General features: G+C 41.4%; 1 protein-coding gene across 1 annotated transcript; it reads left to right on the top strand.

Moving 5' to 3' along the window:
• Positions 1-6,622: 6,622 nt before the first annotated feature.
• LOC139466357 (ganglioside GM2 activator-like) lies at positions 6,623-12,915 on the top strand. The gene is made up of 4 exons (XM_071248165.1): positions 6,623-6,736; positions 8,346-8,547; positions 10,081-10,279; positions 12,727-12,915. The coding sequence occupies exons 1-4, from the start codon at positions 6,658-6,660 to the stop codon at positions 12,859-12,861; spliced, it is 615 nt and encodes a 204-aa protein (XP_071104266.1). The 5' UTR covers positions 6,623-6,657; the 3' UTR covers positions 12,862-12,915.
• The last annotated feature ends 383 nt before the right edge of the window (positions 12,916-13,298 follow it).

Raw genomic sequence — 13,298 nt, 5'->3', positions numbered from 1 at the left:
GTCGGAGGTGATTGCATTGGTGGTGACTTCTTTATTATAATCACCTGAAAGTGTTGAAATCGATTTGTGCCGAGCTTGGATTGGTTTGTACGGGATGCCGCGATGTGATTTGTAACATGCTCTCCTGCGCATAGCAGATTAGCCAACGGAGTGGATTGCACATAGGATGAAAGCTAATCATTATTACATAAAAGTGTTGAATTTGGTTTGTACGGTTTAACTGTTATGATGTGAAATATCCGCAAAAACGCGGAAAATCGCGTTTTTTAAAACAGTAGTCCTCGGAAAAATCATCTTCCGCGTAAAAATATCGTGTTTCCGGACAACCGTCGCGGATTGTCCTGTTTTCGATCAGAGCTTTCAGCATCAAACATGCCTTTATTATTATTCATAACACAATACTATTATTGTCTGATCTTAAGTTTCCGGACATCATACATTTTCTATCACGAATTCTTGCACTATAACGAGGGGTGTGGCAGGACACAGAAATACTCCGATGATGGCTTGTTTTTATGAGTCAATGATATGTTTTACAGTTGTTCATAGGAAAACACCATGAATGTTTATTCAGCATCCGAAAACTCATAACACGGAGATATATGTTGCTATTAATGTCTTATGTTTTACAAAAGGTAAGTAAGTACAAGGTAAGCTTTTATCAATATTCTTCAACATGGGAAAAGAGTCAGACATTGCACGTTTGTAGCAGTATTGCTCCCTGACCTGGTGCGCTGAAGCTATTCCCAATTTTTTAAAAGTACTGATTTAACTTTGAAATTTTACTGCATCCGCCATCTTTGTTTATTTGACTTATTTACTTTCGCCACTGACTTATTACGTTCGTTGGTATGAATATTGTTCAAACGGCACGAAATTGCTAAATATGCAATGTTTAAAGCAATTTCTAAACTACAAACAGGACATACCAACTTAAATAACCACCTCAAAATATATTAAAAAACAAGCAACAGGAACCTGCCCACATTGGAACCAACAAGAAACCTCAGAACACGCACTCATACACTGCACCCACTACCTAACACACCGAACAGCACTACAAACCACCCTAAATCTAAATAAGGCTCTTACTCTAGAAGCAATCCTAAACCCACAAAATAAAATAGAAAGTTCAAAGCCTTAGGCGTATACTTAATCAAAATAGGACTAATAAATCGCATTTAAAATCCCAATAAACTACCAAAACCAAACCACATAATCAAACGAACAAACTTCCATACTCAGCTCCCTTAGTTCGCCCCCCAAACCCTCTTGGCATTTTTTCCAAATCTCAAAATTTCCAAAATTCTATATAAGCAACCACTAAAACCCCCCACTGGATTGCCAAACAACTTTTTCCCTTTTTGGGAAACACATTAAATGGCCTGGCCGGGCCCGTGTGCGAAATTCGCTGCAGTCGGAAAGTGCATGTAAAATCTCCAATATAAGTAAGTAAGTAATCAACTGTATTTATGCACGACTTCACACAGACTGAAAAAGTATACATATGTTTATCTAGCTGCAGTTACATGCATGGCACAAAGATTAACATGAAATAATAATGTTGGTCATGTTTGTTAATTTCTACATTTCGTTGTTATTGGTATTCTGAGGATGTTGTAATTATACACGGGTTCTGATCTTCTTTGACGTAGAATACATGAACTGGTTGAGTGACTTTCTGCCATCAGCGTGAGAGAATTACCTACACATATACTCACAATCTTTTGACAAAGAGAAAGAAAGGATCATAAATCCTATAGCTATCATATCTAGCTGGTACTAAAAGTTCACTATCAATCTCCTCTGATAACAAACTGTTACATTTGATATCCCCAAGCAACAATACTCAGTATGCTCAGGGAGTCATTGTCAAAATCAGAAACCCGAATGATATCCTGTCAATATGGTCACACTCGGTGATTGTTAAGATCTACACTCAGACAACATGGCAGTCTGTATTCATTTATCATATCCCCAAAGTCCCCCACCAAACTCCCTCTTATTAATTCTTACAACAACAAAAAAGTGGGATTTTGTGAGATATCCTACTAAGAATGGGAAATTGTACATGCTTTTAACATATTTTTATTCAGTAAATGAATCGGGATTGGTAAAAACTGCTCCAGAAACAAAATTATATTTATCAAGTAATATTGATATGTATTGGTTTATACATATACATACATATTATAAAACATAACACATATATACATCAAAATAGAACAAAAATGAGTGGTGAACAAATTAGTGCGGTTGATGGACTGGTGTTCAATTATTAAGAAAAGCTATTTAACTATTTAATACTTAATACGTAGCTTAAAATATGAATTAATTCTTAAGTTATTACTTTAGTACAAATCCATCAGAAGGTAGATATGGACTGAATTTAAAATTTCTGTATGGACAGTGTTTTGTATAATAGTGTTTTCTTTTGGCTATGTTAGTTTCTCAATAAAGTTCCTCATGGCTTGTACCCTTTGTCCCCCCACAAATAGTCCGTAATGCAGTGTAAACTTTCTCGGATTGGTTCTTATTCTTTGGTACAATTATCCCAAATATGGGAGCAAAGATATGGGCAATAAGCTTGTACATAGCTTCTAACGATTTATGTGAAAGGAAGTATTTATCTGAGTGAGTGAGTATGGTTCACGACAGGGGACACCAGAAAGGTATTTTAAGACTTCTAAATCAATTAATCACAGGGCTTTTTAACTATATCGACAATATCAGAATGCTATATAAATCTGACTGAAACATTTAACCAAAAGTCATTGATAAAAAATCTTTTCATTTTACGGTTAGGTATTGCATTTAGACTGACTTTAACGTGAAATTGAACAGTTTCTGTTTTCTTTGGATTATACTTTACTTGCTTTCATCCCTTGGTAATTTTCTCCAAATCGGCATTAATATTTTACGCAGTAGTATTTGGAATTGTCCACTTGGGGAATTGCCTGGACCCCGCCGCAAACACAGCAAACAGACATTCCAAGGTGAATAATATATACAATTGTTTCTTGGCTCGACATGCTAGGGTCCATAATGTTACTTATAATGTAAAACTAATAGTAATTTTAAATTATATTAAAACATTTTTATACATTTATGTATTTAACATGAGAGAGGTAGCGACACACTTATATAAACATGCTGTATTTTATAATAATGATTATACAATTCTGAATGCTTAAAACCTGTTGCATTAAACAAATTTTGGATAAGATGTTGTCACATTGTGAATCAATTTATTTGATATTCACTTAATGGCTTTGTTGTGTACTAGACTTGTTAGTCATTTTTTTTATTTCTTCCAAATGTTCTATTGCGAACACATACAGAGTCAGCGCTCATGATTGCCATATTTATTGCACGAATGAATAAAAATATCATCATTAATAAACTTACCTGAGGTTTTCACTGTGTGTTCTGAAGTAAAATCGATGTAAGGCACCCTGCACGGCTTCATTCACGTTCACCCTCAAATGTACGATAGAACAATCTTCGATTCTGTGTGTTCTTTGTTCAACTATATTTTTGTGACAGGTGTTCGTTTATTTATTAAAATTCCACAAATTCATAAATCACATTGAGTTGCTTGCCTCTTCTCCAGCTGCTCACACTCTCCACTGATGCTGGCTGCCTTAGCTAACTGGAGTCCGCATATAACTAATTACAAACTCTGTTCTAATTATGCTAATCGAGGAAGTGCATTATACCAGATGACAAACTTAGTTGTCCTGTCACACTGATCCTTGTTTAAAATAAACACATGTCAATTGACTAAACAAACATCATTTTTTATATACTTGCGTAGGAGTATCACATTGGACAGTGCATACAACTGTTTGTCAAAACAACATCAAGCAACATTTTAGATTTAGAATCACCATACCATGACATAATAGAAACATATATATTAAATTGTATATATTCATATTTGCCGATATTCATGATATATTTATTTTACTGTCATTGTTTAAAACTACTCTGAACGACTTGTATGTATAGATCTTCGTATTTGTAAACAGATGGCGCACTTATTATATATATTATTGATATAACTGTCTGCTCAAGTGTTCTATTTCATTATTATGTAAAATACTGTCAACATAAATAAATACAAATTATTTCATACCACTCCAAATAGAGTTGTCATAATGACAATAGTATACACTTGTCACATACAATAATACTGTCCGGTATTCTTAGTAATATTTTCAATAGCAACCACATATTGTGAGCATTAATGTCTGCAGTGTAAAGAAACTGAATGAAGCAGAGGTAAAATCAATCCATATATACAAAATTGTATATTTTTGGAAATACCAAATATACAAAATTGTATATTTTTGGATATACCAAAACAACAACAACCAACCTTTCAAAGTCTTACCAAATTGTTCTGAAAACTTAGAGGAACCTGTTATATTAAATTATTGAGTAATATGCTTTTAATTCGAAATAATGTGGGCACACTAATTACAAATGCGCATACATACGTGCGTAAGGAAGGTGCTGACAGAAGTCTGTGAGTTAAAAGGGTCGTGTTATCTGAAAAACGTTATAGTGAAATATGTTCCTAATTTACCAAGCTCTCTCAGCGTCGTTCAGTCAAAAGGGATATCATATGAGAGTGAGTATTTGACAGTTTTATTCAGCTTATTATGGGAGGAAAGTCCGAAGTGAAGCAAGTGTATGGTGCTGGTATTCGGACCCACGATCATAGTATGCTGGTACGTGACTCTTTTTAATAAAACGACACTGACAGTAACGATATATGAAACAATTTCTAAGGAAACTATCAAAGAATTTTTTTTCATTTTGAGAAAAGCAACCCTTATTCCCATTAGTACTTTGGAACCTTTAGGGCTGAAAAAAAAGACCACACGAGTTTGAAAAGGAGTACAACCATTTTGTACATGCTTAGATTAATTCACTTACTACATATGTGTACCATTAATTGTAGAGGGCGACAATGGGAGAATGCGACATGATGTTTATGTTGCATGATCGCGCATTTAACCACTTTTGTACACAGTTTAGATAAGTCGACAATGCCACAACTCGACATATTTTTGCCTTGAAAAATGTCGCGTTCTCTTTTTTTTCTGCCCTTTACTTACAAATAAAAATAAGTATTCAAAGCACGACAATGCCACAAATAATCGCATTGATTAGTTTTGACACTTCAGGAAGGCGACAACGCGACCTTTTAACATGCTATATATTGTCTGTAGATACGTAGAGGCCATATGGTGGCCCAATCTAATTAAAATCAGATCTTAGTTCTCGCTACCGCTAGAACAAAGATCTGAGGACATCCCATTAAGGATCACGTCAGAACGACCTTTCATCCGACCAATCAGAGCGTCGCTTACAAGATCATGAAAGTGACAGTCGGAATGTGATATCTCATCATGCGGCCATTCGAGAATGTTCTTTTGTTCAGGTTTCAAATTTTTAAGCGAGAATTTGTCAAAATAAGTTTCGAAGCGTTGTCGCAAATTTGAAATTACTGCCGTAAAGCACGAGAAAGCTGCCTTCTGATTGGCTAATGTCGACTTCTTGTCAGTAATTCCATTGGTCGGTTAGAGTTCGCGAAAGGTCGGTCTGACGTGACCCGTAATGGGATGTCCTCAGATCTTTGCTAAGCGGCAGCAAGAACTCAGATCTGATTTTAATGAGATTGTATGGTGGCCCAAGCTAGTCACAGTTGCGATTCTTGGTGATCATGGTACCTAGTAGTATATTTTAAAGGCCCCCGCGTCTACGTCATTTGTAGTTAGATTGTATAGGCCTCATTGACCATGACGAGAGAGAGAGAGAGAGAGAGAGAGAGAGAGAGAGAGAGAGAGAGAGAGAGAGATGTATTCAGGAGTGAGTGAGTTTAACGCCGCTTTCAACCGTATTCCGCTTATATGACGGCGTGTCAGCTTAATGTAGGAGGAGAGCCCGAAGTGATGCAGGTCTCAGCCGTTTACCACTTTGATGAAACCTACAAGCACATACTCGGGGCGAACCAGGATTCGAACCCACTATTCCCTATCATGGGTTTCTGGCTTTCACTAGGGGCGTAAATCTGCACAGCGAATTGCGGCGTCTTCGACGACTGGGTCACCCATGGCCCTTCGCTTATCAGACTTATACCCCTTTGAACAATGTGGTATCACCTGGATCGTTAGATAAGGAGGCATCCTCACCCTCTACAGAACCGTCAACAGCTGGAAGCCCCACTGAGAGACAGGTGGTAACGGATTTCCAATGGTGTCAATTGGCACCTGTGCATTGATGCACGTGTCGTTTGTCAAATTCGTTACCGTGTACTGTGAACATGCGTCAACCATGTTCATTGAGACACTCGTGGTGGAGATCGTCTGTCGTCTCCATATGTTTTTTTTCTCAAGAACATCAAGACGCAAGTTAAATGTCACCGATATCGTCTTTGATGCAAACAATTAGGATCACATGTTAGATGAATGCCGCCCATGCAATGGCTTTTTTCTTACATGATGTTTGATATTTTTTTGATAGTTTAGTCTATTTGCACACTGAAAATGTCGCGAAAAGTAAAACAAGCGTGACGTCACGGAGACGAGCAGGTGCTGCTATCAGTTGACATTGGACGTCACATATTGGAACAAGTGCCTGGCAACAATGAAGTGTCTCGTGTTCCTTCCATGCCTCGTCCTGGCAGTCAGCGCCAAAATAACACAATTTACATGGTCTGATTGTGGTAGGAACATTTCTTTTTATTTTATAATTATATGAACAACTTTATTAACACGTCTTTGTATTTCTGATCAGCAATACTGTATAATAATGTGCATACCTATTTTTATCACGGATTTCAGGGCGTCAGTACCCAAAGTACGTTTGTCGCTAATGTCTCCAAATATACCCTGGTGTCTTCACACTTACGCCATGTACAGCTGTTACACGTGCTGATTTAGATTATCAGATTTGCAGTAGTTGAATGAATATGCGGGGGATACAACGTTTCCACTGACCTTGATAAGAAACTCCGTTAGGTGTCCCTTAGGCGTTCTAAGGTCCTATGATCTTGGGTTCGAATTTCACCTTCGGTCTGGTAATAGTTCTTGTTGTGTGAGCACCACAGCCGCACTCGTGTGATTCTTCAGTAATGTCAAAACGTCCACGGGCACCACTTGGGGCCTTCCTCCCCAATTGTCTGACAGGCCACGATATGACTTAAATATCCACATGTCATAAAATTACATCACTATGTATCTCAATTACCAACGTTATTTACAGGTATGCTTGTATATTTGGATTTGAAAATCGTAAAACTGTTCAAAGTTCAAACTGGAAGCGCTGATCAAAGATAAGAAACGTTATAACCTTCGTATACTTGACATGAACCTTCGCTGGAATGGTGGCGTTCGCCAAATATATAGATAACACAAATAAGTGATAAATATACTCAACATATAATGCGACGTAAAATGATTCACTCGGCTGCTTCGAATTAATCAGTGTAAGATTAATATAGGGAAGACAGTGTAAGATTATCCGACAGGTGCAAGTTAAATAGGGAAGACTCGTGTTTGACAGTGTAAGATTATCCTACAGCTTCGGGTTAAAAAGGGAAGACTCGTGTTTGACAGCGTAAGATTATCCTACAGCTTCGAGTTAAATAATGAAGATTCGAGTATGAGAGCGTAAGATTATCGTTCAGCTTCGGGTTAAAAAGGGAAGACTCGTGTTTGACAGCGTAAGATTATCCTACAGCTTCGGGTTAAAAAGGGAAGACTCGTGTTTGACAGTGTAAGATTATCCTACAGCTTCGGGTTAAAAAGGGAAGACTCGTGTTTGACAGCGTAAGATTATCCTATAGCTTCGGGTTAAAAAGGGAAGACTCCTGTTTGACAGCGTAAGATTATCCTACAGCTTCGGGTTAAAAAGGGAAGAGAAGACTCGTGTTTGACAGCGTAAGATTATCCTACAGCTTCGACTTAAATAATGAAGATTCGAGTATGAGAGTGTAAGATTATCATTCAGCTTCGAGTTAAATAGGGAAGACTCGTGTTTGACAGTGTAAGATTATCCTACAGCTTCGAGCTGAATAATGAAGACTCGAGTCTGACAGTGTAAGATTATCCGATAGGTGCAAGTTAAATAGGGAAGACTCGTGTTTGACAGCGTAAGATTATCCGACAGCTTCGAGTTAAATAATGAAGATTCGAGTTTGACCGTGTAAGATTATCCTACAGCTTCGAGTTAAATAGCTTAGGGAAGACTCGAGTTTAACAGTGTGAGAATTTCCTATGGCTTCGAGTTAAATAGGGAAGACTCGAGTTTGACAGTGTAAGATTATCCGACAGGTGCGAGTGATGCCAACCGGGCTGTGAAGATCTTGGAGCTGTCGGTGTCCCCCATGCCCGTGAAGACGCCGGGCGATCTGGTCGTCCACGTCAAGGCGCAGGTCACCAAAAGCATCCCCAAATGGAGCCTCAAGTTGAGCGTCAAACGTCATACATTCGTCGCAACGGTACTGGTGCCTTGTACGGAGAACATCGGGTCTTGGTGAGTTAATGGCTCTAATTGTCGGGTCTTGGTGAATTTATTGCCTTTGAATGTCGGGTCTTTGTGAGTTCATCGCTCTGATGGGGGCAGTCGGGTAGCCTAGTGGTTAAAGCGTTCGCTCGTCACGCCGAAGACCCGGGTTCGATTCCCGACATGGGTACAATGTGTGAAGCCCATTTCTGGTGTCCCCCGCCGTGATATTGCTGGAATAATGCTAAAAGCGGCGTAAAACCATACTCACTCACTCATCGCTCTGATTGTCTCCCGTCTAGGTGAGTGTTTCAAGCAAAACAGTTGATATATGTTCATCGTTCTCAGTCGCAGACGTTATAATCCAACGCATACTGAGTTTTGGTTTGACAGTTGTCACTTTGAATATGACTTCATTCAAAGTGTTTATTTACAATCCTTCGTGTATTGTCTTCAGCACATATGATGGTTGTACAATCCTTCGTGTATTGTCTTCAGCACATACGATGGTTGTACAATCCTTCGTGTATTGTCTTCAGCACATATGATGGTTGTACAATCCTTCGTGTATTGTCTTCAGCACATATGATGGTTGTACAATCCTTCGTGTATTGTCTTCAGCACATACAATGGTTGTACAATCCTTCGTGTATTGTCTTCAGCACATATGATGGTTGTACAATCCTTCGTGTATTGTCTTCAGCACATATGATGGTTGTACAATCCTTCGTGTATTGTCTTCAGCACATATGATGGTTGTACAATCCTTCGTGTATTGTCTTCAGCACATATGATGGTTGTACAATCCTTCGTGTATTGTCTTCAGCACATATGATGGTTGTACAATCCTTCGTGTATTGTCTTCAGCACATATGATGGTTGTACAATCCTTCGTGTATTGTCTTCAGCACATATGATGGTTGTACAATCCTTCGTGTATTGTCTTCAGCACATATGATGGTTGTACAATCCTTCGTGTATTGTCTTCAGCACATATGATGGTTGTACAATCCTTCGTGTATTGTCTTCAGCACATACGATGGTGTACAATCCTTCGTGTATTGTCTTCAGCACATACGATGGTTGTACAATCCTTCGTGTATTGTCTTCAGCACATATGATGGTTGTACAATCCTTCGTGTATTGTCTTCAGCACATATGATGGTTGTACAATCCTTCGTGTATTGTCTTCAGCACATATGATGGTTGTACAATCCTTCGTGTATTGTCTTCAGCACATATGATGGTTGTACAATCCTTCGTGTATTGTCTTCAGCACATATGATGGTTGTACAATCCTTCGTGTATTGTCTTCAGCACATATGATGGTTGTACAATCCTTCGTGTATTGTCTTCAGCACATACGATGGTTGTACAATCCTTCGTGTATTGTCTTCAGCACATACGATGGTTGTACAATCCTTCGTGTATTGTCTTCAGCACATATGATGGTTGTACAATCCTTCGTGTATTGTCTTCAGCACATACGATGGTTGTACAATCCTTCGTGTATTGTCTTCAGCACATATTATGGTTGTACAATCCTTCGTGTATTGTCTTCAGCACATATGATGGTTGTACAATCCTGGGCAAAATGACAACTGGGGATGCAGCTCAGCAGTCGGTCGGATCTCAGGTCCAGAAGATGCTGTCGGACAACAACTTCAGCATCGCCTGTCCAATAGCGGTCCAGAATCTGGATGTGCAGACCTTCACTATCAAAGTGCCGGAACTGGGCAAAGCAGCAGACATCCTGGCTGATGTGAGTACCAGATGCAGGGATGGGATGGGCTGATGTGAGTACCAGATGCAGGGGTGGGAGGGGCTGATGTGAGTACCAGGTACAGGGGTGGGATGGGCTGATGTGAGTACCAGGTGCAGGGATGGGAGGGGCTGATGTGAATACCAGGTGCAGGGATGAAAGGGGCTGATGTGAATACCAGGTACAGGGGTGGGAGGGGCTGATGTGAGTACCAGATGCAGGGGTGGGAGGGGATGATGTGAGTGCCAGATGCAGGGGTGGGAGGGGCTGATGTGAGTACCAGGTACAGGGGTGGGATGGGCTGATGTGAGTACCAGGTGCAGGGGTGGGAGGGGCTGATGTGAGTACCAGATGCAGGGGTGGGAGGGGCTGATGTGAGTACCAGGTGCAGGGATGGGAGGGGCTGATGTGAGTACCAGGTACAGGGGTGGGAGGGGCTGATGTGAGTACCAGATGCAGGGATGGGAGGGGCTGATGTGAGTGCCAGATGCAGGGGTGGGAGGGGCTGATGTGAGTACCAGGTGCAGGGATGGGAGGGGCTGATGTGAGTGCCAGATGCAGGGGTGGGAGGGGCTGATGTGAGTACCAGGTGCAGGGATGGGAGGGGCTGATGTGAGTACCAGATTCAGGGATGGGATGGGCTGATGTGAGTACCAGAGTCAGGGATGGGATGGGCTGATGTGAGTGCCAGATTCAGGGATGGGATGGGCTGATGTGAGTGCCAGATGCAGGGGTGGGATGGGCCGATGTGAGTACCAGAGTCAGGGATGGGAGGGGCTGATGTGAATACCAGGTGCAGGGGTGGGAGGGGCCGATGTGAATACCAGGTGCAGGGGTGGGAGGGGCTGATGTGAGTACCAGATGCAGGGGTGGGAGGGGCTGATGTGAATACCAGGTGCAGGGGTGGGAGGGGCTGATGTGAATACCAGGTGCAGGGGTGGGATTGGCCGATGTGAATACCAGGTGCAGGGATGGGAGGGGCTGATGTGAGTACCAGGTGCAGGGGTGGGAGGGGCTGATGTGAATACCAGGTGCAGGGGTGGGATTGGCCGATGTGAATACCAGGTGCAGGGGTGGGAGGGGCTGATGTGAGTACCATATGCAGGGGTGTATGCAAGTCTTGTGGCCTAGTGTGGATATCAAACACTCACAGCGGTGAATGTCAGCAATGCGTCCGAGTAAAGGCAGGCCGTACACAATTACTACTGACATGAAGATGTCGACTCATGTCAGGAACTCTCGGTAGAATTGTGACCGAGACTAAATACCAGGGCGATGCATGGGTTAACGCGATGCCAAAGGCCCGGGTTCGACTCCCCCACATGGCTTAATTGGGTGATTAATTACTGCACGTATTTCTATCAGATACCGTTTTACTTTACAACGAGTTGTTTTTGTAACATCGAGTTATAAGATTCGCGGGTGTGAAGGCATGAGTGCTGCAATTTCTTTCTTACACAACCTAAATTCACCCCATTTTAGCATCGAATCTATTTATATCTAATCTATTCTCATGATTGCAGTGGCGCATTAATACATCACACAACCGTCACGAGGGACGTCATTAAACTTACTGCTTAATGCTCACACCTACATGTAGTGTGACCTTCCACAAAAGGTTTCAATTATATCTCTGGATTTTCAAGGCGATGCTGAAAATGCAAAGATAAGATCAGAGAAAACTGATTACCACTCTAAAATTTCTCGACATTTCGCCACACAGACGTAGGTGAATTCGACTGAAGCATGAGAAACAATTACAATCAGGAAAGTAGTCCGTCATAATCAGACCTAAGGTCACTACCATGGAATATCCAACCAAGGACCTGGACTCTTACACGTTTAAAACCAGTTACCTCAACTTGGTTGCTCCCCCACAGGCGAATAAGAAGGACATTTCTCTTAGCCCATCTCCGTGGTATTGCTGGACTATTGCTAAAAGCGTCGTAAAACCGAACTCTGCTGGATTATGGCGAGGTGAGGTGAAATTGTCTTTAACGTCGGGGCCAAGATTATTGCACTTATATAGCGACGTGCATGCACGTGTGTGTGTGGCTGCTTGTACTAGTCCGGACTGATGCCGATTAATAGTGCTAGCTCACTGAGATACCATGCCGCAGTTTAACATGAACACCCCACTCAGACACAGTATACTGACTCCAAGCCGACCAGTCGTTTTAGCCCCTTAATGCCGAGCGCCAGACAGGGTAACAACAGTACCATCTTTTAACGTCTTTTATGACGCGGCCAGGGATCGAACCCCGGACCTTCCGCTCTCCGGGCGGATGCTCCACCAAAAGACTACGGAGGCGGTCTCTGCTGAATGAACTATCGTGTGTGTGACCACCTCGCCTCCTCGTGTCCTACTTTGCTACAATAGTGTAAAACTACGATGTCTGTTCCACAATCCTGCATTTTGTTTATCGACGTTTATTCTATGTTACTAGGGTGACTACACGATCGAGGGCCGCGCCCTGAATCCCGACACTGGAGAGTTGTACGGGTGTGTGCACTTTGATGCTGCCATACAGCGGTCGTGTACCGGGTGGCTTTGCTCGGGTAGACGGAGAAGAATCGCGTAAATAAATTGTTGGGAATTGATATTCAATAATAATTTGATGATTTAATAAATAATTTGTGAAAAGATATCTAATATTGTTTATGAACTAGGTGAGTGAGTATGGTTTTAATCCACTTCAAGCTACTTTTGAGAAACAGCTCTGCGAGGGACACCAAAGATGGACCTTCGATTGGAACCCAGGTCATCGGTCAGACGAGCCAACACGTTGACCAATAGTCTACCCCATTGCCCTTGATGGCATGAGAATCAATGAGGTAACACTCGGCCAGACGAGCCAACAGTTTAACCACTAGTCTGCCCCATTTCCCTTGATGGGATGAGACTCAATGATGTAACGCTCGGCCAGACGAGCCAACACGTTAACCACTAGTCTACCCCATTGTCCTTGATGGCATGAAAATCAATAAGGTAACACTCGGCCAGACGAGCCAACACGTT

The sequence above is a fragment of the Haliotis cracherodii genome, unplaced genomic scaffold (genome assembly GCF_022045235.1).
Source record: "Haliotis cracherodii isolate W230 unplaced genomic scaffold, xgHalCrac1.p SCAF_1, whole genome shotgun sequence".
NCBI classification, from domain to species: Eukaryota; Metazoa; Mollusca; class Gastropoda; order Lepetellida; family Haliotidae; genus Haliotis; species Haliotis cracherodii.
Note: the sequence above shows the minus strand (reverse complement) of the source record. Positions and strands in the feature narration are given on the sequence as shown.